This window comes from Centrocercus urophasianus, unplaced genomic scaffold, assembly GCF_019232065.1.
Source record: "Centrocercus urophasianus isolate 14NV4802_14NV808 unplaced genomic scaffold, USGS_Curo_1.0 seq_16, whole genome shotgun sequence".
NCBI classification, from domain to species: Eukaryota; Metazoa; Chordata; class Aves; order Galliformes; family Phasianidae; genus Centrocercus; species Centrocercus urophasianus.
Genome location: NW_024884711.1, coordinates 27,411,140 through 27,436,359, shown reverse-complemented (window position 1 = coordinate 27,436,359; position 25,220 = coordinate 27,411,140). Strand labels below are relative to the sequence as shown.

The following is a 25,220-nucleotide window of genomic DNA, read 5'->3' as shown; positions in this document are numbered from 1 at the left end:
CGTGCCTCGGGGAGGGAGGCTGGGCTGGGCCGTCCGGTGAGGTGAAGGCTGGGCGTCTCGCTGTCCGCCCCCACCTGCCGGCCGGGCTCCGAACCCTCGGAATGGGAGCGGGGATTCCCGCCTCGGGGCGAGCGGCCGTCGCGCGGCGCCGTAGCGCAGAGGGGTTTTGTCCCCCGAAATCTGCCTCGGGAGATCCGCGGGACGCGCGAGACCGACTGCGCTAAAGAGTTTCTTTTAACCTAATAGCGCTGAGCTCATCCGCGCTTAGCGGCGCATCCTGCGGCTCCCCTGTAAGCGCTCTGCTTCTGGCGGGGCTGAAACACGGCGTTTCCAAGCGCGCGGTGCTGCCCCGTTACATCACGGCAAACTGAAACGCACAAACGCGCTGATAGCGATGATGCCGTCCCATCTGTTTCAGTTGGTAGATTTTTAAGGCATCGAGCAAGCCTGAGTATTTTCTGGGGAAAGTTTTCTGTAGTCTTACGTGAGCTATAGTGAAAGTTCTCACAATTTTTAAGCGTACCCAAGAAGCCGACTTTTTAGTGTGGGCAGATAGTGACGGGACAGGGGAGAGCAGCTTTGAATTAAAAGAGAGGAGATGCAGGTTAGTTGTTAAGGAGGAATTTTTCACTCAGAGGGCGGTGAGGCACTGGCACTGCTGCCCAGAGCTGTGGGTGCTCCATCCCTGGAGCGCTCAGGCTTGGATGGGCTCTGGGCCGCTGAGCTGATGCAAGGCAGCTCTGCCCGTGGCACTAAGTGAGGTTTGAGGTCCCTCTCAGTCCAAGCCATTCTGTGGTTCTGTGATCCAGCAGATCGTTGTATGTCTTCACAACTGAATACTGCAACGTTGTCTGTTGCTATACAGGCATTGTCAACCCACAGGCTTGGGAAAGCAAGTTTAGTCGAGTAATAGTGCAGTTGTGCAGGATGTACTCAATTGTTTTTAAGGGAGTATTCTGTATTCTGCAGATCTTGCCACTTTGTGCTCCCTCCTTGTTTAAGAGAGACTCTCAGGCTGTGCTGTTACATTTCATTATTCAGTTCATTTCTTCCATGTATTTGTCATGGTGTGACATACTTAAAGAAGTTTAGTGAACAGAGTTTGCTCAAGCACATGAAGTGGTGAAGTACTGCAGAAAACACAATTGACATAGTTATTATTTTCAGTAAAACAGTGAAATTTTGCTATATCTTCTCAAATCCTGAAGATGATCATTTGTCAGGACAGCTTAAGATTTGAATAAGATGATGAGAAGGAAGCATTTTTTATTATGAAATGCATGCATTTGTTTCTATTCTTCCGTCAGTTTAAATGAAAATGTTTCCAATATTTCTTGTCTTGTCTTCCTGTAGTTATTACACATTTGCTATTATTGGAAAGTGCTATTTTTTTAATAGGAATGTTCAAATCAATATTTAAAGTGCCAATAGTCCTTTCCAATCCAAAACTTCTGGCAATAAGATAGTCCTGGTAAAAATTGCTCTGATGAATTGGTTCAATTATGTTTGGATGATACTGCTTGCTACCTGGTGAAAGTGAAAGATTACAAGGAAGGCGTTCATTTGAATTACTGTCTGGTAACAGTCTCTAACAATTTAATGAGCTCTTTTGTCAGAGCCACAATTTAGCAGATTTCTATTTAATTTATTAAATATTCAATTATTTATTAATTTATTAAAGCAGGTTTTAAGGCTTTTAGTCTTTTCTTACAGCAATGATATCTGAGTATTCATGCCATTGTGGGTAGTTTCTTACATTTACAGTTTTGGAAGGAACAGATGGTTTTTAGTAAAGTGTTGGGTGGTAGTATAGCCCCGGGAAGTAATGATAGCTTCTCCAAACTAATGTTTGAGAAACTAATTGTATGAGAAAATAGGGGGTTGTGCTTTTGTAACTGCGCAGTGGTGATTTAAATTGCAATGATTTCTGGTTTTTTTGTTTGTTTGTTGGAGTAAGTAATATACAGTTCTAAAATCCGTCCCTCTCCCTATGTTTTGTCTCTGAACTTCTATGCCTTACATATTCCAAAGTAGAGCTGGGATTTGGAGGTCATTCATTTTTGTTTTCGTCTGTTCCTCCTTCAGATTCACAAATCAAAGATTCATATGAAAACAGAACCACCAGAAAATGGAAGACTTTTAGCATAAATACAGAGTTCTGATGCAGAATTGAACAACTGGCAGGAAAAAGGTTTCTGAAATGATGATTCTGCTGATACGTGAAAGAGCTGTTGCATTTCACTGACATTGACCCTTAAATGAACTGTCAGATTTTACATACAATCAGTATTCTACAAGATAAGGGATGTTCATTTATCATCCTGGGGACTTTCCTACTTTAGTAGTCTATGTTCTTATAATATTTTACGCTGACATATTTTACACTGATTCCAGATTACAAACAAATTAAATTTGAAGAGATCCATCCATTCATCTGAAAACTGAAAGGATCAGAATCCTCCGAATAAAAAGTAACATTCATGCAGCAGTTAAATTTTTACCCTCCTTCCTTTTCTTACCAGAAGCTTCTTGCTGCTTCATATGTCTTTAACAGTGCTTTTTATGTTTGAATATAGTCAGAAAAGGTTCGGTGTTGGTTTGGAGTTGTCCAAGGAATTTGATACGTGGTGGAGGAACCTACTCCCCAAACATTTCTGTAAATTGTTTGTAATCAAGAGTGCTTCAGAAGCTCTGCTTAAGGCTGGAGAATGCTGCTGTTTCTGTGTGTTTCTTTGGCTCAAACAGGACTGCCTTTGTGACAGAAATGAATAGGGAGGGATCTGAAAACATTATAGAGATCACTTAGAAGTAATGGCATTGGAATCTCTCTAATAGTAATTACTGAATGGAATGAGAGGGAAGGGAGAGATAATACAAAATTAAATGAAAACCAATAGGAGTCAAAACCCTGTTGTTGCAGGGAAGCAATAGTTTTGGGGAATAAATCATTCCTCTACCACTGCAGCTCTCCAAAGTAGTTCATCGTAGAGCACTGTAAGTTTGTTTTCAAGTCGCTTTAGCTTTTCATACATGTTTGGAACAGGTTCTGTTACTCTCTGCAGTGTGTGTAGCCTGTTGTTCCAGAGTGCAGTGCCATTGTAGTAGCCCAGTAGAAGGGAGCATGGAGTAGGGAGCAACAAAGGAAAACAAGAACAGTGCTTATCCTGAACCTTTGATTCTGTTGAGTTTACGTGCACGTTGTTTCTTAATAGCTCACGTGTACCTCGTATTTGACCTTTTCTTTCTTGCCCATTAGTCCCCTAGTAGTTCTAGATAACAGAGCAAAAAAGCGTGGGCTTTCTTTTGAGGAACTGCACACTGGAAATAACATGTGAGACGTTAATGACTGAGTTAAATTACCCCTAGAACGTTTCCAATTGCTCAATTTTTGCCTACTTGCACTGTTGCTGCCCTGATCTGTAGAAATGAGGTGTCCACACTTACACTCCCTGGCAGCTCTCTCAAAAGCCAATTTCAGCCAAACTTGCTCCAGCTGTAAAGCTTGTTTAAGGTTTTAATGAAAGTGTAGAACAGAGAGATGAAAATTAATACTTCTAAAGAGAGGTGGTGGCAGTAATACAAGCATTTAAAAAGATAGCCGTTGATGATCAGCTGTTGGACCCTTGTTTCTAATCAGTCCCTAGTTGTGGTACAGCTTTGAGAAAACAATCATTACTGCCCTTTGAGTAATGAATAGCAGTGGCACTTACTAGATATAGATTTACTCATGGGAGTGCTTGTCTCTCACCTACTTAAAACTGGTTGAAGAAGTGGAGGAGTTCAAAACTGAGTCATAACTTGGCACAGCAGGAACTTCCTCCCCCATGCTCTTCCCTCCTGATTCCTGCCCTGCCAAAGCCACTGCAGCTACAGCAGAAGCCTGCAGGAAGGATAGGATGAAGAGTCTTTATTCACAAGTTTATGTATTATAGGGTAACTGAAACAAAACTCTTGGATTATGTATATGCAAATTCAGTTTGAGCAAAATTAGGGACTGTGTCATATTGAAAATAGGCATCAAGAAGCTGTGCTCTCTGCACTGGGGTTACAGGGAAGTTGCTTTTACAGTAGAAAGCATTTGAAGACAGTACAACTGGCTGAGGGAGCCTCATTCCTGCCCTATATGCTGCTTCTGTGCCTGTGCCATAGTCAGTACTGAGGTGCTGTGAACCATGTCCGTGGTGAGTGTATCCATATTTTAGAGTTACTCCACTGCTCTCAAGTATTAAAAGTGCAGTCCAGAGTAGCTGTGCCAAGCTGTAGGTGTGGTACAGCTATCAGGTGTGCTCAGGCACAGGACTGGGGATGAGCAGAGCGAGAATTTCCTGAGCTGGAACCATCAAAATCCAGGTGTGGTGAAATGAAGTCCTCAGGCTCCAGTATGGCTCCATTAGTACAGACACGTGTTGTTGCAGAAAGCAACGATAGACACCTCAACAATGCATTACTTTCAAAGTCGAGGACATGTGAAACTTGCCTTGAAGCTGAAAACTGAAGAACAAGGAGCAGAAAGATAAAGCCAATTATAATAAAATGGAGATGGCGAGAGAAAAGCATGTTGTTGTCATGTTTCTAGTGGTTTAAATTGTCCTCTTTTGAATAGGAATTAAGATGTGTAAGTGTGGATGTAACTATTAGTGAATGTTAGCTGTATTTAGTTGCTTTTTTTTTTTTTTTTTGACAATGGCTTGGTACAGCCTTTCCAATTTCTAATATTACATCATTTAAATTGATAGCTTTTGTGACTTAACAATGGATTAATGTGATGCTGAGAAGAAATTACCAGCTTTCACAGGGAAATCAACCTGTGCAAGTTAATGTACAGAGACAGCTGCAGAACAATGCACTGTTTTATAATATGTTTGGATTATTCTTGCTTAGGATAAAATTCAAGTGTTCTCAGAATAAAGCTTATGATTCTTGTGCATGGATTTTAGGAATGAAAGGGCTATTGAGGGAAGTGTCAAGTAAATTGGTGTTGAATGCCTTTAATTGCTGCTTTTTCTCCAGCTTCTCTAAAATATTTCAGCTAGTTATTTTCTTGTCCTCTCACATTTACCTACAAAGTATTTTATGTTTTCTTTTCTTTTCTTGTCATTTTTAAGGCTTTATGCCAAAGACAAGTGGTGATGATTGTATTTCCATGCTATTTCTTGGTGGGTTGCTTTAACTGAACTTCGAAACCAAGGTAGTTTTCTGGGTTTTTGTTCATTTGTTTTGTACAAACTACAGTCCCAGTACTGAGGACCAGCAATTATGGACATTGTTTCTGACTGTACTTTGCTTTTGCTCTAGGTTTTCAGTCAAGACCTTGATTGACCGTTCCTGCTTTGAGACGATAGATGACTCTTCTCCTGAATTTAATAATTTTGCAGCCATTCTGGAACAGATTCTAAGTCATCGACTGAAAGGTAGGTTAATAAAGTATTACTTTGGTGATGTTGGTGTGAGAGTTCATTTGTCAGTCATAGAAGCTCCTCAGTGCTGAATGGAATTGCTGGCTTTGTGTGCCTGTCCCATTGCTGTTGTCTTTCTAATGGTCTACATTGCTGCAGAGAAGTCAAGAAACAGTTTTTATCATGTGTTTCTGTTGTTTGTGTTGAAAGCCTTCTCGGCTGGTAATTAAGAAACTGGATGTTGCCATGGTACTGAGCTCTGCTTTCCTGCTTTATGATAAGGCTGTGTTCTGGGACTCACAGACAACTGTAGTGTTTTTTGCTTTTAGGTATAGCAGGCTGTTCTGTGGTGCTGCTTCCTTGTCTTTCTCCCTTCCTTCCTTTTGTTCTCTGCTTTTCCATACACTGTGTTTAGGTCATTTCCCCTTCCCCCTGCAGCAAAGCTGTTTTTTTTACTGCTGACATGTAAATGTAATGGATCTGGATTAAATTGCATTTGAGAAAGGTCAGTTGTCGATTCTCCTCTGGTATTGGAGTCAGATGTTCCAATTCAAGAAAGTGTCTGTTTGCATTTTCTGAGTGTTCTAGAGGAAGCTGCTTCACAGAAAGGACAGAGTGTTCCTTAGTAATAGCAGCCACTAGGAAGAGACTTCAGAAGCTTCTCCACATTTCTCAGTTCTGTATACAGTTCCTGAAATTATTTCAGGATTATAAAGGACATTATCTAAATATAGATGTGTAATATGACAATCCACTCCTTTTCATTCTTCTGGGTTTTTTTGATATTCATAAGTTTTGTGAACAATGTTATGTGTAGGCTGACATTTGAGTAGCACAATTACTGCCTGCTGTCATTCTGTCAGAGGAGGGAAGAAATCACACCGTGGGGTAGGAACATAGTGTTTGTCACACAGTGACAAAGATTATTGGAGTGATTATGGATATTTAACAACTTGACACTTGACTGCCCCCTCCCAACCTAACCTCAGTGGTATTTGAGTGAAAACTATTACAAAATTTGTTTATATATTTATTTATCCCAATACTTGTTTGCTTCACAGCTTATTATATATGTACGTACAGGCAGTACAGAGAAGCCTTGACAACTGGCACATGGGTTACAGGCAAATGGAATTTGTAAATAAAATAATATTTCAAATGAAGAAAATAAAAAACAGCATTGTTTCAGTTTCAGTCTTCCCCTTGTGATTGCAAGGGAAATTTACGGAGTTAAATTTAGGAAAAGAGGCAGCAACTGGTGTATCATGTTGCAAGTGGGGAATATTTTGTTATTAAGCTAGATACTGCCAGTAATTATTTTCCTCTTTAAAAACTTGAAGGGGAAATTGACATAAAAGTACCATGACATTTCAAGTGTTAAGAGTGTTTAATATTACACAACACAGGGCTTGAAAGAAATTGCACATTATTGATGGAAATGACTAATATGATTTGCACGCATGCTTTGTGTCAGTGGAAGCACACTAAAAGCAGGCTGATGATTGCAGTGGGTTGCATAAAATGTTTTAAGGCAGGCAGAACATACATGATATATTTGTCTATGGTAGCATAAATGGCTCCATTCTGTCAGGGTTGTTAGGGTAATCCAGTGGCAGTATCATTAAATAAATGGTCCAGATTTGAGAGTTTGTAGACATTAACTTCCATAAAGCCTTGGTAAATAACAATTCTTATCTTCCATCAGAAGTAGTGGGTGAGGGAGTACATCTAGGGAGCACCAGGTACACCACACATACAGCATTACACAGCACAGGGACAATTACATCTCCACTTTAAAGAGCAGAAGGCAGTCTATGGCTTTCAATTCCTACAAGACAATTAATGCTTACCCAAACACCTTCTTCTGTTCCTTGGGATAATTAAAAACAGGTTGAGAGCTTAGACTGCTTTTTCTAACAGCTGCCTATTCCTGACTGCTGCTTTCATCCTTTGCGCACACATAACTGCAAGGTAGAACAGAGGTGGCCAACTTTTTGAGCATTACTCACTATGTTACCTTGTATGAAATTTTTTTGGTGTCATATGCCCTAAGTCCTTTATACCTCATGAACAGATAGCTGCATTCAGTCAGCATTCACCTCTCTGCTGGGCGAGCTGCTGTAGTTATGCCAGTCTCGTTTAATTACTAAATAAACACCCACGTCTAAGTCACTTAGGTTAAAAAAGAGTGTTTATGGGGGAAATTCATTGCTTTTCTGCCTGTTTGAATATGTTGCTCATGTTGCTACAGTTGGCACTTTTAGCAGAAGAGCCAGGAGGCTGAGGGTTTGGAAATGATTTAGCAGAGGGCTGTTAGAGTTAGGGCAGTATGGTCAGGTTGCAGTTGGTCTTGATGATCTTGAAGGTCTTTTCCAACCTGAGCAATTCTGTGATTACTATTTCATTAATTACTATGAATGCAGAGCAGATCCAACATCTGAATTGTAAAGCTTATGTATTTCCTGTCTTTGAAATAAGCTTTGTTGAATGTCTTCTGGCAAGGTATGATGCTAATTACTGGGCAGAGCAATTGGAGATCTTCAAGGGGCAGGAGAGAAGGATTAACAGAAAGAGGACAAGCGACTAATTACTCTTCTATTCCTTCTCAGGATTAAGAATTCACATGGTTTCATAATACAGCAGAGTAGTAGGTGGATGCACAGCATGTTCCAATGTCTGTGATCTGAACAAGAGCTATAGTTCTGAATGGAGATCTCACAAATTTGTATGCAAATGTGTGTGTATCTGATCATCACTAAAGCAAGGCGGGTGATTTCAGGAATTGCTTTCTTCCTAGGAGTTGTTCAGAAATTTTTCTTTCCTAATCTTCTGGTATTGTGGAGATTTAGCCATATCTTTCAGCTGTCTTGGTGGCTTCTTCTATTCACTGCTCTCATAGATTGAATTTTCAGGTGTTTGTGTTCGTGTCCTTTTTGTCAGGTCAGTTGAGTAAATATAGTTAGTGCAGATGTGGTAGGAGCATAAAAAAATGGTGCAGTAGCCCTACCTGGGATTTGATCACAGATATATCCTAGCTGATTGAAAACCTGAATCCAATTCAAGGTGATATGTTGGCTTTGCTAAATCAAAATGCTGTATGTTTTTCTGTGTTTTTCTACCACTTTAGTTTTCAACTGAGTTAGCAAGGAACTACCAACACAATTGCAGGTTTTTACAGCCATCCTCTCTGACATATTTTTGAAAACTGTTGTCACAGGTATATATTTGTTGACTCCCTGTTTCTATTTAAATATCCTTTCAACAAATGTGTTTGTGTCCTAACTTCTAACCAGAATGCATGCCTAGAAGTAATTTCAGTATATAACCAAGGTTCTGTTGCTGACATGAAATACAGTGCATCTTGCTTGTGTGCTTGTAATTTTTTGTGTGTCGTAGCTACTGTGAGCTTGTCATCTGTACACTTATGTTGCAGTCAATACCATAATGTCACAAAAAGGTAGGTTCTACTGTGCTGTTTTGACACTTGCACAACTCCATGTCTTTTATCCTGTAATACATTGAGAAGATAAATACATCACAATTTTCTGCCAGAATTATCCATAGCTCTTATTTCTGTCTCTTTGTTCTATGCTGTTCCTAGCATGTAGTGACTGGATTTTATTGTGTTTTTTTTTTTCCTTGTAGAAAACTCCCAGTGACTGGTAAGCCCCTAGGGTGGTCAGTGCTGATTGAGTGGAAAGAAAGATGTATTAGTTCTTTCTTTTCTCATTATACAAAACATTTGACAAAATATGTTGTCTGCAGTCTGATGCCAGTAATGGTAACCAGCCATGCAAAGTGATGTCGTTGGTCAATGTTATTTAGTTTTGACATTATCTTCTTCACAGTAAGGTGTGAACTGTTGAAAAAAATATTTCTGAAACAGTGGCAGACTTTTCTAAGTCTTCAGTGCACACTTTATCCCTTCCTATATGTTTTTGTTGGGTTTTTTTTTGTTTTTTTTTTTTTAGTTTTAGGTCAAAAAAGTCACTAATTGCCAACTGCTATTTCACAGGGTTTCTTTTTTAAGCAATGAATATCAATATAATTTGTATTAAAATTCAATGAATTCTAGTAATATCTTAAAAGCATAAGCAAAAAGTTAAAATGGGAGGGGTATGAATTATGTCTGTAGAAGAGAACTTGTGCTTGTAGGCACAGGTCTCAGGAGAGGAAGCATGATTCTATAAGATGCATCTTGCTGTGCCTCTCATCCTGGGAGAGACGGGTCTCTACATAGAAGAGGTAAGGAGGTGGTTATATAACAGGGGTGAAAAGGTTACGTTAAGGAAGTAGTGAAGTCACTGCTGTCATTAAAAAGATGAATTCCAGGCTGAGATGGCCCTTTATTTGATAATGTTATGCTGACATGTTCTAAGAATAATAGCTTTTGTTACTAGGTTTAACATTTACATGCACATGGTGACCCTGTTACTGCTTTTGGCTATAAAGAAATAGAAAGTTCTTTGGGCATTTTGTGGTTCAGCTAATTCTACTTTCTTCTGCATAGAGAAGAATCTGAAGTGATGTGTATTTGTCTTGGTGGACTTGGTTTGTAAACTACTGTAAATTCTTAATGATTCATTCTGGAGGCCTAAAATAAAAGTACGTACCATGAAAATTCTTCAAAGGAGCAACAAGTCATTTGCAAACTAAACTAAACTAAAGTTTGGAGAAAATCTACTTGTAGCTTAGAGCATCCTAATCATTACTGCTTTGCAACTGCGGAACTTTGTTTTCCAGGTCTGAAGTTGGACTGTGAGTGAGTAGAAACGGCTTTGGGCTCTGCAGGAAACTTACTCTTTCCTTACAAACTTCAGCAGAAATCAAATTGTACACTAAAAACTTGCTTTTCTTTAAAATAGTGTTGATTGCTAGAGTGTAGGCAAGTTGTGAGCTAACAGGGGTAAACTAGAAGTCCCTGGTTAATGAAAGGTCCTGCTCCTGCTGTGAGTTTCAAGTGAAGGCTGTTCCTTCTGAAGTCAAAAAGTTACACTCTTGGTAAAGCTGCTTGTGAGACCACAGCTCTCTGTTATGCCAAAATATATTGTAATTGTGACCAGCTTGCTTTGCTGATCAGTGTAAGCTGAATAAATGCTGGTAGGTATTTCTGTTGTAGAGTAGTATGGTTTTTTGACCTCGGAAAACTATAGGGCAAAGCTGGTTTTTTTTGCAGAATATATTCTGTGCAGTGTGGAAAAGATCGTAGAAGTTATTGTGTGATATGCTTGCCTTTGTTAGCTGGGACTGGAACTACTGTCATGAAGACACCTTTACACTTAAGTTGCATTCAGTTTTGCAGGTACTATCCTCAGGGCAGAAATGTTTCTAATGTGATAAAGAATATAAAAAATATGAGTAGCTTTTGGTGATGTTAAAATGATGTTGAATTCCTGTTTCTGTCCACGGCACATGATGTTTCAGCAAAAACAGTAAGTTCATAGAAGCAGTTACCTTGTGAATACTGTCTTATTTTAGTCCTTAGAGCTGATAAAATCTGAATATGCTGTAGCTGGAGCACATTGGGATTTTGTTTTTCTTTTAGCACGTTGAGTTTCTTTATACTAGTTTATTCTTGGTATGTTTGTGGTTGTTTTTTTATGTGCTTTAACAAGCCTTGTACTTAGTAAGTGTGGCAAAGTGAGCAGATGGGTCACACAGTTAAGTTGTATGTGTCCTCTAGTGAGGAAAAAAAGCAAAACCTTGAATTTCTTAGAATTGCTGAGGTCAATCTTTGACACTTCTCTGGCTGTGCTTGGAGCTGAACTACGTTGTACTGGGTTCAATGTTCTGTACTATCTGTACTAGGTACAGATGTTCTTGGCACTGTATTTTGGCATTTTATTTTTAGTATGTATGATTTGCAGTGTCAGTTAGGTACTGTGCAAAAAAGTGTACTATTCTTTCTTGAAGTCTGAGCTTTGTAACCTGCAAAAGAATTAGCAGTCTTTCTGAGAAATTAGTAAAGCTTCAGGAAAATACAACTCAAGATGTGAAATATAATTAGCCTAAAAATAAGAGCTTATTTTATACAAATAAGTTTTTGCATGTATCACAGATTGGCCTGGGTTGAAAAGGACCGCGATGATCATGTAGTTTCAACCTCCCTGCTATGTGCAGGGTCACCAACCACCAGACCAAGCTGCCCAGAACCACTTCCACATGCCAATGTGCAATAATGCCAGTCACTGGAGGGCATTTTTGTTTGCAGTTGTGTGCTGTTAAGTTTCAGTGTTACCTCTGAAATGTATTTTGCATGCAGCAGATTTCAAATGGTAACACTTTCCAAGCAGTAAATAATAATGGCAATAATAATAATAAAGAGCTTTGGTTACCACTCCAGAAGAGATATTGACTTGCTCAGTTCATTTTTGTCAGCCTCCCAAGGTGTACTGTGTGTGTCCTCTAAGCAAAGGAAATTGTGACTGCTAAACTTTTTTGATTGTTCATCTTTTCTCCTGCACTGAAAGCACGTTATGAAACAATTCCAAATTGACTCCTAAGATAAGGGTAACAGTACCACAGCAAAGGCTGCTCTTTTTGCATGCATATCTATGCATGCGTATGAAGAACAAAACTCAGTTTTCTTTTTCATCATGGTTTTAAGTCACAAAGGTGTGTGCTTTGCTGTGAGTAAACTGTCCCGTGTATTACCATAGAGTCCTGATGAGAAAGAAAAGGACCAAATACAGGCACATAGGCAAAAGCCTCACGCTTACATCTCACACTGGTTTTCATTGAGAGTAAGCTGCATGGTGCAAGTTCCTTTTGTCACCTGTACAGCCAGCTTTCAGGAATTAGTGGGCTTGCAAGCATAAAATGCTGTCTTTGCAGGGTGTGCATAGGAAACACAGGGAAGTATCTGAATTATGCTCCTCTCAAGCAAGCGGGGAAGAAGGTTCATAAATCTTCACATGTTTTTGTATTTTGATTTAAGGTCAGATCACCTGGTTTGGTTATGAAAGTACTCGTAGTTTTTGGGACTACATTCGGGTGGCTTGCCGAAAAGTCTCTCACAATTCCATCTGCAGTATTGAGAACATGGAGAATGTCGGTTCTTCTAGAGCTAAGGTAGGGAAGAAAAAAGTCAGTTTGACTGCAGTATTTCTCTTCCTTCTGTATAAAATGTAGCTCACACTTCTATACCAAGGAAAAAACACAGCAACATACGATTAAACTTGCCCTGTGATATTTCTCTGTATTTGAAATAATTCATTTTTTGACATACAGTACCTAGTAAATATTTATTTTGCTTTTAAAGCAAAAACAATTTAAAAAAATTACCCCAAAAACTTAGATCTGAATGCTTCTTTTTAAATTTGTGTTATTCATTAGGATAAGTCTCAAATCCTCTATTTGTTAGGTATGCTGCATCATAAAGTGATTGCCTTCGTGTTTTCTAGCTTGTTTAATTTTTGGAAAATGCATTAGGATGAGAGAAATTAAATTCACCACAGATAGGTTAAAATTGTAGAAATGTCATTTTTTCTAACCTTATTATCTTTTCTTTTTGTTTATAGTTCATGCACTCGTTTCTAGATACTTTCTAGACATCCTAAAATATAGCAGTTGTATTGCTTGCATTTACGACTTATTTTAAAGATATTTCTGAATTCCAAAATCTTCAGAGCGTGGAGTACTTTAAGTACTATATTTAAGTTCTATAAGCAATAAGATGCAAAGCTACTTTTTCAATTATGCTTATGCATTAATTTAACTTTCATTTGTTCTCTGGAAAACTCCATGACACATAGTAATAAGAAGCCAATTAGTGCAACTAGTACAGATAGGAGTGTTACATTTTTAAAGATGCACATGGGAAGAATTTTGGATGTCCATACTGAAAAAGCTGGAGATGTGTTGACACAAATTTTAAGTCCAAATTTTGGAAGACTTTGTTTCACAAAGTTTACTTACAAGAATTTATGTTTTGTTTTCATTATTACAGTAATGAAGTACAAGAAATTTTCTTTAGTGGTAATTTTGATAATCAGGATCAAGTCATCCATGTAATTCAATTTTATTCAGTTTCAGATGTAAAGTTAAGTGTTTCAGTCTGCAATGTTTAAATATTTGATATCTGCTTTTTCTTGCAGGGTCGAGCCTGGATCAGAGTAGCACTTATGGAAAAACACTTGTCTGAATATATTTCCACTGCACTGAGAGACTTCAAAACAACCAGGTCTGTAAGACTTTTATTTCTATAATATTTTAGTGATTGTTGCTGAGGTGTGAGACTCAAATTTGGAAGTGAATGCTGCACTTAATTTGTATTGGTTGAAGAGATGTAACCTAGTGAAAGACATCTGGAGTTAGTATCAATTTCTAAGATTTTTAGCATGGCTAAAACTGCAAAATTGCTATTGCAAAAATCCCTTAGTGACTGTAAAAGGTGGAAATTTGTTGTAATTCTTGAAAGGTTAAAGAGAAGAAAACCTCTCAAAAGAAGGAACTCGTTTTGAAATTGTAGCCTGATAGCAATAGATCATCCAACCCCCCCTTCCATGGGCTGGATCACAACGCACTAGATCAGGGTGCTCAGAAGTCACATCCAGCCTGGCCTTGAGCACCTTCAGGGATGGGGAAGCCACAGCTTCTGCAGGCAACCTGTACAGTACTAACCACCTTTGTAGTAAAGAATTTCTTTCTTATCTATCCTCTTTAAGTTTAAAACCATTACCATTTTTCTTACCACCCACTGTCTGTATACTGTGGTAGAGTCCCTATACATCTTTCCTTGGCCCCCCTGTATGCATTGGAAGGCATTAGTATGATCTCCACAGGGCCTTCTTTCATCTAGGCTAAGCAACCCCAACCCTTAGCCTGTCTTCACAGCAGCATTCATGCACATGGGTGTATTTCTGAACCCACTCTAACAGGTTTCTCTTGTGCTGGAGGCCTCTCTGCTGGGTGCTGTACTGAGTGCCAGGTGGGGTCTCACAGGAGTGAAAGAGAGGGGAGAGATCACCTCTCTCACCCTGCTAGTCACTCTTCTTTTGATGCAGCCCAGGGTATGGTTGGATTTCTGGACTTCAGGTGCGTGTGCTCATGTTAAGTTTTTCATCCATTCATCTCTCTCGATCCACTTCTCCCAGTCTGTACTGATGTTTGGGATTGCCCTGACCCAGGTGCAGATCCTTGCACTTGAAGGTATATAAAATGAATGTAATTCATTTCAAAAATAAGTATTGATGTCAGAAAGACTCAATATATTAAAAATACATTTTTTAGACTTCTGGGAACTTGGAGAAAGAAGGAAGGGAATTCCAGGAAGCTTTTGAGAAGTACAGAACAGAAATAATAGTCAGACATGGCTAGAATTCTTGATGTAATATGAAAACAGGTTTTTGTTGTACCACTTGATAATAAAAGCTGTTACAGATAAGAATATGCTTTGTGACGGAAATTATTTTCACCATTCTGGACTGGTTCTAGGTAGTGTGTCAACTTACTATCCTGTAACAGCGACATCTTATTGATTCGTGATAAGAACATCTAAGTATGAGTCTGCGTGAGTTGTGAAACCTTATGTTGAACTCAAAAAGTTCTAGACATAGTGAAAAGAATACGTACTCTGTAAGAACTTCTGTTCATTTGGAATATTATTTCTGTTTAAAATATTTTTCCACGGATCTCAGTTTATTTTCCCAATATTAAGATGACCTTGAAACACAGTTTGGTAAACATACTGTTTTACTGAAATTTCCAGTCCTATCATCTTTATTTTATCCATGTTTGCTTGTGTTTGCAGTAGACAAGAAGCTGATAAAGCAAAAATTTCTGGTAAAGAAATTAACTTACAGTGCATCAAACAGAAGAGTCACTTGGGTTTTTGAGAGGTAGATGAGAAGGAAGAGGAGGGTCAGAACATATATAGTTAAGTAGTATGTTTGTACCTGCTTGATAATGCAGTTTGTTTGCTAGGAGATAACAGCAGTCTTATTTTATTAGCTGTTGTATTAGTTTCAAATTGCTGTATTTGATGTTTTATAATTGGATTTTCTTTTAGTGCTATAGAGTTAGGAATCAATTTCTTGTGCTGCAAACGTAATATATGCAGTTTTTGTTTTGAAATAGTATTTAAAATATGTTTATTAGAATTAATAGTTACACTTTGAAATCTTGGTGCTGTGGACATTAGATTCACCAACAGTAATGGGTGCATTCTCTTTCCCATGTGGTAATTTGGATAACTGTTAAGTGGCTTGATTATTTTTTTTTTGATGGTGCTTTGCCAACTTATTTACATTTTTAAATGATGCATTGTGCTTGTGCTGTGTATTCAGTGTATATGTATATGTGTGTATATATATGTTCATATATATGAACTCTGGGTGTATTTCACATATGTATGTGGAATACTGCATCTGTCATCTTGCCAGCTCTTAGATCTTGCTGTTTTGTTTAGGTGGATGACTTTAGGCCTAGTGCTTTAATGAAACAGTTCATTATTAATGCTGGGTCTGTATGTTACACTTGGTAGGGGCTTGGATTAAGCACGAGCTCGCAATTATTCTAAAAAATTGGCCAATGCAGTCTTATGTTAAAGCACACAGTCTTTCTTGTTGTATTCTGTCAGTTACAGCACTGAGCAAAGATCAGGGAATTTTCTGAGGAGACTTTAGCTTTGGCTAGATAACTGTAGCTGATTTCAGAAATGAAAAAGTGAACATCTTACTATTTTAATTATGCTATGCATCTTTTTTGCTTGAATGCTTCCCAGGCACCATTTTACAAGCTGCTGTTCACAGTACAGATTGTTACCTGGCAGTGATTTTGGAAGTAACAGTTAAAAGGTTTACTTGTACTAGGAGTGTTGTTTCTTGTTTGCAAATAAACTTATTTTGAAGTCCGTCTAGCTCAGTATTCTGCCTCGATAGGCTGCTGCTTTAGCCTTCTGTTATCTTGCCTGAAGTCAAGGGTTAGGGAGCAGAATCTACATCATAGGGGTGCTGGTTCCAAGACTAAGGTTATCATCCCAGAGGATGTCTCTCAGATTTCTTGCTTCCACTGTGGAGCATGCAGAGTCTTGCACATCTCCTTTCCGTACTACAAAGGAATGTTAGAAGTGCATACTTATTGCAGTGTTCATTTAGTATGGAGTCCAAACAGACTTCGGTGCTGAGATCCAAAATGTCTTTTCTGGTTGTCTGGTTTGTCAAGTTGCCATACAGCCAACTTGAGATCTCTCTGAATCATCTGGATGCTTCTGCTTTGCTCAACAGACTGCATTTAGTCTTTTTAGCGTTTACAAATTCTTATCACAAAGCCATTCATGGCAACAGTGGGCCCTATTTAGCTGTCCTGTGGAACATTTCAGTCTGGAAGTAGCTTCTTTGGTAGCTGGGAGAAGAAAGATAGTGTAACTAGAACTTCTATTTTCTTGTTACCATGGAATAATTTGTTTTTTGAATGTACACAAAGCAATTTCATCCTTTCAACAGAAAAATACACGGTATTGTCATTTTCTTTGCATTTTGTCCATCCTCTTCTACTGCTTTTTAGGGTTAATGTTATAAATTCATCTTCTGTCTGAAGTTTTAGACTACGGTGTTCTGCATTGTGCAGTCTGCTGGTTTGCTTTATTTGAAATGAAGTACGAGTGCCCCTGGGGTTCACATGGATTGTTTTTATTTAAACTGGATTTCTCAATTTTCTGTTAACTGTGAAAACAATCATTATTTGAAAAAAAGTAGTGTTAATGGAGGTAATTTTTTTCTTTTCTTGAAGGAGATTTTATGAGGATGGAGCAATAGTTCTTGGTGAAGAAGCAAATATGCTTGCTGGTATGCTGCTGGGACTCAATGCAATTGATTTCAGGTATTGTATTTGCATGCTGCTTACTACAGTGCTCCCAGAAAGTGATTACACGTTATGGAAAACGTTTAAGTTCAGCTGATAAGTATGAGAGACAAAGCTGAGGAGGAGGATCATGAATGGCTCTTCTGGATAACAACAAAATTATGCCATAGTTAATACAGAATGATTATGTGGTATCTCTTTCAAAATCCTGAAAGCAATCAGAAGTGTAATTGCAGAAGATAGAAGTGGCCATAAAGCTTGATGTAGAGAATGAGAAAAAAAAAGTGGCTTTTTTATAGAAAAATAAGGGCTTTCTTTTCTTGTGGCAGTGAGCTTTTACTTCAGTTGTCTGCAGACTAGAAAGTGGATGCAAGGCATGAGGGACAAGGAGGGAAAGTAAAGATCTTACTGGCTGAACTAACTCATACTGGAATCAGATAAGTGGCAATACCACTGAGGATGGGGAAAGGATGTCTGGTTGGGGTTTAAAAAAAAAAAACAGCAGCAAAAACCCACAAAACAAAACTAAAATGGGGTGTGCGTTTTAAAAAGCAGGATAGTTTCTCTTGCCAGCATTTAGTCATTGGTTTGGATTAACTGTGTGATCACCATATGTTGTGGGGGAACGGAAGTATGCTGCAGTATGATAAGGGAGCTAGCTTTGCATACAGCAAATTGAAATCTTACCAGATTTCATTCATTCAGTTTTACACTATGTAAAATAAAAATGCTTCTATATTCTACGCTTGGAAGGAGGATAGCGATATATGAATAAGCAGTGTAGCAAGAGGGGATCAACAGTATGTAAATCTTGCCATAAATTATAATGAATTGACTTTGTTTGGCTCCCATGACCCTCAGTGGCTTGTAGTATCTCTATGTGATCTAGGTTGTATGAATGCATGCACTCTTCCTTTATCCTCTGATTTCTAGTATGAACAGATTTTGCATGTATCTCTTAATATCATTCAGAGTAATGACTTATTCCCATTGGAGGCATTAAATTTTGTCACTGCAGCTCTTAAGGACCAAGAAATCTTCTGGGAAAAATAGGAACGTGGACCTCCAGGAGCGTTTACTATACCACATTATTCATAATATTGTGACTTAAATGGCTGAGAGTCTGTAGCCATTCTTTGCTTGTTGTATTTGGATTACTTTTTTCAGTTCAAACACTCTTAAAAATGTTAACTGACTTATCTCTGTGGAACTGGGTTGAGAGACGTAAGAGGTTGCCTGGAGAAGATGTAGTTGTAGCCAGTTTGAATGGGGCAGCCATTTGAATTTTGGGCAGCCTCATCCAGTGAAACCACCTACCTACCCATGGCAGAGGGGTTGGAACTAGCTGAGAGCTTAATTCCCTTCCAAACTAAGCCATTCTGTGGTTCTGTGAGCGATAAAAAATGCTTTGGAAGTAGAGCTGGGGAAACCCAGATGATAACAACTATTTTGTGATAATAAAATCCGATTCCAGTACTGTCTTTTAAATCCAGTGTGAAAAGAATATGTAAGATTCATATGTATATAAGATCTTTATAAAGCTACAGCTGCTCGAGAACATTTTGTGAATGTTAGTTTCATTAGTGTTCATCATCTTAGAGCAGCCCAACACCACAAAGTAATCAAAAGGAGATGGTCTGAACTATTTTTGAGAACTGATTTTTTACTTAAAAGTAGCAGGGTGATTATGTAAGCATTCTGCAGAGACTTTGAGTTTAAATACGGGCAATTTCAAACTCATCGACAGCTCTTCTGATGTTGTAGTTTCGGCTAACTTTCCTTACATTGTTATTCCCTCGCAATCCACCTGTATTTTTAGAATAAAAGTAAAGACTTAAAAATCAGTGTCTGTACTGCTTGCCCTGATCTGTGTCCTAATTCTGAGAGGTTTTTTTGTCTTTTTTTTTGTTATCCTATAGTATTAAACAATCTATTTTGGCTGGGTAGGTTGAATGCTATAGGCCTTAAGAAGAAAAAAATCAGATTACGCATAGGTAAGATTCATCTTTCATTGTCATACAATTTTCTTGATATAATCTTACCATTGTTTCTCTGTTTTATCAGTTTTTGTCTGAAGGGTAAGGGATTGGATGGCACCTTTCCAGCTGTCATAGATTACACGCCCTACCTGAAGTTCATCGAAAGGTACTCTTGATCTCTACATTGTTTTTTCAATTAACAAAGTGAAAGTTTTATGCCATACTGGTCTTCGTGATTTTCATTTTGCATTCAGAATCCTATTCCTATCTAAATATAAGCTTGTATCCTCGTTTACTTTCGGAAAAAAAAAAATCCAAAATGCATGTAAACAGTGAATGACTTCTATGTTTTTATAGGATAAATAATTTGATAAAATACTGTAATCCTATGAAGTCTTAAGATTTTTGAGTAGAAGGAATTAGACTACTAAAAAAACCTAGTAAATATCTGTTAATGTACTGAAAAGCATAGTTATGAAGGAAGGTTTCAGATGGGTATTGGGATAAATTAAAATGTTCATCTTTGAGACAGATGTCTGAATTCTGTGGCACGTGTTGATTCTGGATGATGGGGAGATTTTAACACTGAAGCTGCATGCTATTGAGGGATATTCTTACGTTCTGTGAAATAACTGGCGCATGGTTTTCACAGTAACCACAACTCATTTAAATTTATCATTTTAAACATAACCACTTACGTATTTTCTGCATTTTTACTTTTAGTACAGTTTGTGTTCAGATACTACTCTTTGCCCTGAAATCATGGGCAAAGGTTAAGTCATCGCTTCCTTAGGTAGCATATTGTATTACATTAATCCTTTATATTCCAGGAGAGTATCCTGCATACATTTGTCTGACTTACCTAAGACACCAGTCTGAGACTCAACTAATAAGTAAATTTTGTAAAGCATTCAGTTGACTTTACAAATAAAGGTTAAAACAGAAGTTGTGCTTGGTTTTTCCCCATTGTTAGTGGTTTACAGAGCTTCAGATATCTTTAGCAACTATGGTGTTTTAATTTCAAGTTGAATTTGCATTTTAACATAGGTTTTCACTTGGCTAATAAGTATGATTCTTTAGTTCTGACAGCATCAGCAGTGATGAAGAAGAGCTGAGAACACTGGGCAGTAGTGGCAGTGAAGGCAGTACTCCAGAGAACATTGGTTCTGTCATCGTGGATGAACACAGTTGGTACAACAAATGCAAAAGGGTAGAACAGAAGTACCGCCTCGCGTTGGAACAGAAGGTTAGAGATTCGTTTTCTGTGGGGGAAATGGAGCCAAATCTGATCACCAAACAACTGGTAACATAGCCATTTAAGCAAAGGCTGAAAAATAATGTTAAATATTATTTAGCTCCTTGTAGGTGGTCTTAAGTGTATTATCATTGCTCAGCAGTTTGAGGGAAGGGAGGTCTGGGGAGAGGGAAGAAAAGAGTAACAATTCAGGGACCAGCTTCTAACGTAGAGGCTTTGGCGGCTTCTTTCTCCAGTCTTACAGGTAATGTATCTCAGTAAGTGTTGTGAGTTTGAAGTGAACTTGATTGCTCGCGGGGTTTCCCTCTTCTTTAGAAGTTCACCATATATGTTTATTAATGCTCATCATATCCTAGCTGAAGACTTTTATTATGGTAATAACCTTAAACAGTTAGTTCAATGGTAAACAAAATGGTTGGCAAAGTAATCTGTCCCAGAATGAAATGCATAATTATCTTCTCAGTAATACTGAGATAAATTTTCAAATGTTTGTAGTTTTAAGACCTGCTTCAAGCTGCAATGAGAAAGGAAAGAAAGTGTTCTGTATTTGATTTGAGTAGCTTATGTGACATACTGAGTGTTGCTACAGAAAGCAAAGGTAGGTTCTCCCTCCATCCCTCAGAAAACTCATAAGTTATAGGTGAAGTGGAATTGCAGTTATGGACACACTTTCTCAGTATGGTTAGCATTTCAGTACATTTAAAAAGCAAAATGTCTGTTGGTGGATTATAGTAGCATATTGAAATTATAGATACAAATGGTGTATTAGCTAACAGCATAAAGGAGAATAATTCATCGTCAACAAAGAAATAGTAGAAAGGAAAAGAAAGAGAAAAGTAAAATAAAAATTGAAAGAGAAGACAATGTTAAACAGATGGTTAATGTTTTTAAATAACTTTGTGGTTTTAGTATATTTTTTTCTTAGTGTCACAATTTGGTTTTCTTCAAACACTCAACACAGTAAATATATGAAATCTGAAACTATATAGGGATGCCTGGAGGTGTAATTATTTCCATTAGTTTAGGGAATTACAAAATTGCTTCTCTGCCTTTCTAGTTTCTATTGTTCTGGAGAGGAAAAAAAAGAAAAGGAAAGAAGAGGATCAGAAGATATCTAGAATGAATCTTTTAGCAAATGAGAACTCAGTATGTTAACTGTGGTAATCTCTGATCAAAGTCAGGGAATATGCATGGCTAATGTGCTTAATAAAGTAACTATTTCAAAGGCCAGATCCCAGCTCCAATTCAGTCACATACGTATTTAAATTATGTTTGGCCATGGTCTTGGCCTGGGGCAGCTAGCATTCTCACACATAAATTCGGGTCACCACTTGTGAACTGGTGTTTGCCAGTGATCATTCCCAACAAACAGTCTGACTTCAGACATGGTCATTTGGAACTTGAGTTTTAGTATAGCTGTAGCCATACTGACACAGTGTGCCTGAGAAGGAATGCTGCATATGTTCAGATTATTAGGATAAATGTAGCTATGGATTGCTTAAGGTCAGTGCTAATACAAAATGGGCAGAATTAGAGTTGGGTTACTATAATGCATGTGAGAGAACCTAGTTAAAGTTTTTCTGAGTAAAAGTGAGTAAGTCAGAGTTAGTGTGAGATGGTAGATGTGGGCTGTACATCTACCAGGCTGTACAGGCAGAACAAAAACAAATTAAAACGCTGGTGCACTTACACTCTGTAATACTCTCTTGGCCAACCTGTATCAGCTGAAGAACTTTCTGAAGCTGGTATGGTTTGTTTAATAACCTGGGATGTATCGAGTATCCCCTTGATCCCACACAAGCTTTTAGCATTAAAACTTCTTTTCTTTTGGCAGGGTGCTCTGCATGTCTACCATCTGTTGTGTGAAAAGCCACCTCCTTTTCCATCTATTGATTTTGGCTTAGTAGCTTCATTTGATGGTGTGTAGCTCTTGTATTTCAAAAAAATGAACAGTCAGTTCCTTCCTGCCCTCTCCATGCCAACCTGGAAATAGGATGAGTTTGTCTTTTCCAAGTTGTCTTTTGTCCAGATTAATGAGTCATAGCTAACACATTCGTTAATTATGTGGAAAGTCTCCCTTCCTTATTTTGGAATGGTATTAGCTGTTCCCATTTGTGTAGTAAGCTCATAAATTCTTCATAAATTCTTTGTGTGCTGTGTACTGGACTTTTATATACTTTCACTGGTGGGGTGACACATCTCAGGTCATTATTGATGCAGGTATTTACTGTTAATGTTATTGTGTTACTGATGCTTCACATCTAAAATCTTCATTAAATGTTTGTTTGACATTTCTGCAAGGCAGGGAACTTAAGTATGTCCTAGTGTACTTGTAAATACATTCAAAGCACTACTTACTTGGAGTATGACTAGAACTGCCCCAAATCTTTCCTATTACCAGCTGGAAAACTGATATAAATGCATGTTGCACCTATACATATCCAATATTCCTAGAAGTGACCTTTGCCAGTTTTCCTACCTTATGCTTTCATGCAGATGAGTCTTCACTTTGATTACTTTCTTCTCTGTTATTTTAACATACAGTCTGACATTGCAGCTTTCCCAAGAATGAGGCTTTCAGAGCAACTGGATTTTCTATAATAATTTGGGATCCCTTTCATTAAAAGTACAGCTTTACGGATAAAGTGTAGATATTCTTTTTTCTCTTCTTTTTTTTTTTTTTGTTGAGTCCTGATTTTTTTCTTGTGCTAGTGATGGCTCTATGCATTTTTCATGCATATGCAAGTTTCATGTTTGTGGCATTACTGTCTTACTGATTCACCCACCATTCTTGAAACATGGGTAAGAACTTGATTCTCTCAGTATTGAGTAAGAAATGTCCTACGAATCTTAGGTCAATTTACTGATCAGAGTAAAATTTATACAGTTCTGTTTATTTATTTTAAACCAGAAAAACATGAACATACATAAGGAAAACTTCTCTGCTTGAATGTTCTTTAAAGCTTTCTAACACTTTTATTTCCAGGGTTATCTTGAGGAGCTGGTACGACTCAGAGAAAACCAGCTATCTGAATCTGTCTCACAGAATAAACTGCTCCTACAAAGAATTGAAGATATGGATCTAGCCCATAAAATGGAGAAGGAACAGCTGGAATATATCATTATGGAACTGCAAGACCAGTTGTAAGTTAGTATAATGGGAAAACATTGTGAAAGCAGAATTAGTAAATGTATTTAATTCAAATTTAAGTATACAGTAGGAAGAACTTCTGATCCTGTGGAAATGAGTCAAACTTAAAGAAATTAATGTATCTCAGCTTTTATTTTTCTTTTGACAATTCTTATACTCAGAAATGCCTCCCTTGAAAAAATGTGTTTGTGTAAGTCTGAATAACTGTGAACTTTTTTCTGCAAATCTAAAATTGATTAGACTAAACTTTCTTACATTTTTGACACATTTTTCTGAAATGTTCTTCATATTTCATTAATTCCAGCTTTTTGGCTACTCTTCGAAAAAAATGACATTATTAGAAATAACTTCCTTTTGAGTATTGGTTTTAAAAAGTTAAGCAGGGAACAGGGAGGCAGGAGAGGGCAAAGAACTACTTATTTTCTTTCTTTATATGGGTTCTATTTTATCTGAGTAGGTCTTGCACACGGTAGAAGTTCATCTGGTAATCCTAAAAATATTCTTAATTGATGAGTTACTCGCATTTAATGCAATGCAAAAGACTCAAATAACAAAACAAGTCTTAAAACGTTTTAATAGTAAAGGTAACTCTTAATATGTTAAGTGTTCAAGTGTCTTGCACCCCTTAGGTAGTACATCCTGACAGCCCTGTCTTGTTTCTGATAGTTGACAACTCACAGTACACTTCTTTGACCTGCCTGAGTACGTCTGAGCGTCAGGCAGAAGTGTTACTGGGAGGGAGAAGTGAGCTCACTTCAACCCACTTTATTTGGAAGTTTTGAATGCTTCTTTTTAGCTGGGCTGTGTGCAATTGGACTGTTGTATAGACATCAATCTTTGGGCTTTAATTTTGGTTGCTGGCTTTTGTATGTAAAGGCTTAAATTGTGGAGCAGCTTCTGTTGTATCTTGACAGTGTGTTGTTGTATAGCTGTTTTGAGATGCTGTAGTCAGGAGCCTGGACTACACTGGATATCTGGGGGGCAGCTTTTTTGCATTGTTATCACCGTGAGTGTTGAGTGCCTGTCAGATGAACCCTTCTTAAAGTGTGTTAGGAACTGATGGCTCCTTATGTGGGAGAGGAAAGGGGGAAGGAACAGTAGCTGGTTTCTAATGGTGAAAAACAGTCCTAATTAACATCTTGTAATTGTTCTTCTATACTTGTGTTTTGTTTGCTTTATGTTTTATTTTATTCTATTCTTGACCAAGGATGAAGTGCTGACCTTGCAGCAAAGTATCTTCTTTCGCTAATGTATCTGGACTAATGCATGAGTTTTAGCCAGTTGTTTTTTATGGTCAGGCTGTTTTAGAACAGCACTGATGGAATTTCATTCCTAGTCTTTTGCTCTCCTACCATTTGTAGCCTTTTGAAGTCATGAATGTATTCTGTAGTCTCTGGATTCTTTACCAGCAGCCTAGAGCAAGTTTGGGATTGTGATTCTGTCGGAGGCACATAACATTAATGTTTGTAAAACGTTGGGGATCTGATTTAGGATTGTTTTCTGTGTAATTGAATTTATTGTAAATAAACATTCTATATTTTCTTTTTAATGTCGCTATTCTATTCCACTGGCTGTTGTTAAAGTAGAAAATTCTACTATGGATTTTTTCTTGAGCATTTATTGATATTTCCAAACTG

The 25,220-nt window shown here is 37.8% G+C and overlaps 1 protein-coding gene across 1 annotated transcript in view; it reads left to right on the top strand.

The window, feature by feature from the left end:
* The first annotated feature begins 5,295 nt into the window (after positions 1-5,295).
* RUNDC3B (RUN domain containing 3B) overlaps positions 5,296-25,220 on the top strand; it is a 35,784-nt gene continuing 15,859 nt past the window's right edge. Inside the window, exons 1-7 of the mRNA XM_042817142.1 lie at positions 5,296-5,411; positions 12,334-12,467; positions 13,493-13,578; positions 17,127-17,216; positions 19,263-19,343; positions 20,258-20,423; positions 23,419-23,576. Of these exons, the coding sequence (XP_042673076.1) occupies positions 12,438-12,467; positions 13,493-13,578; positions 17,127-17,216; positions 19,263-19,343; positions 20,258-20,423; positions 23,419-23,576 (611 nt within the window). The 5' untranslated portion in view covers positions 5,296-5,411; positions 12,334-12,437. The remainder of the gene's footprint in view (positions 5,412-12,333; positions 12,468-13,492; positions 13,579-17,126; positions 17,217-19,262; positions 19,344-20,257; positions 20,424-23,418; positions 23,577-25,220) is intronic.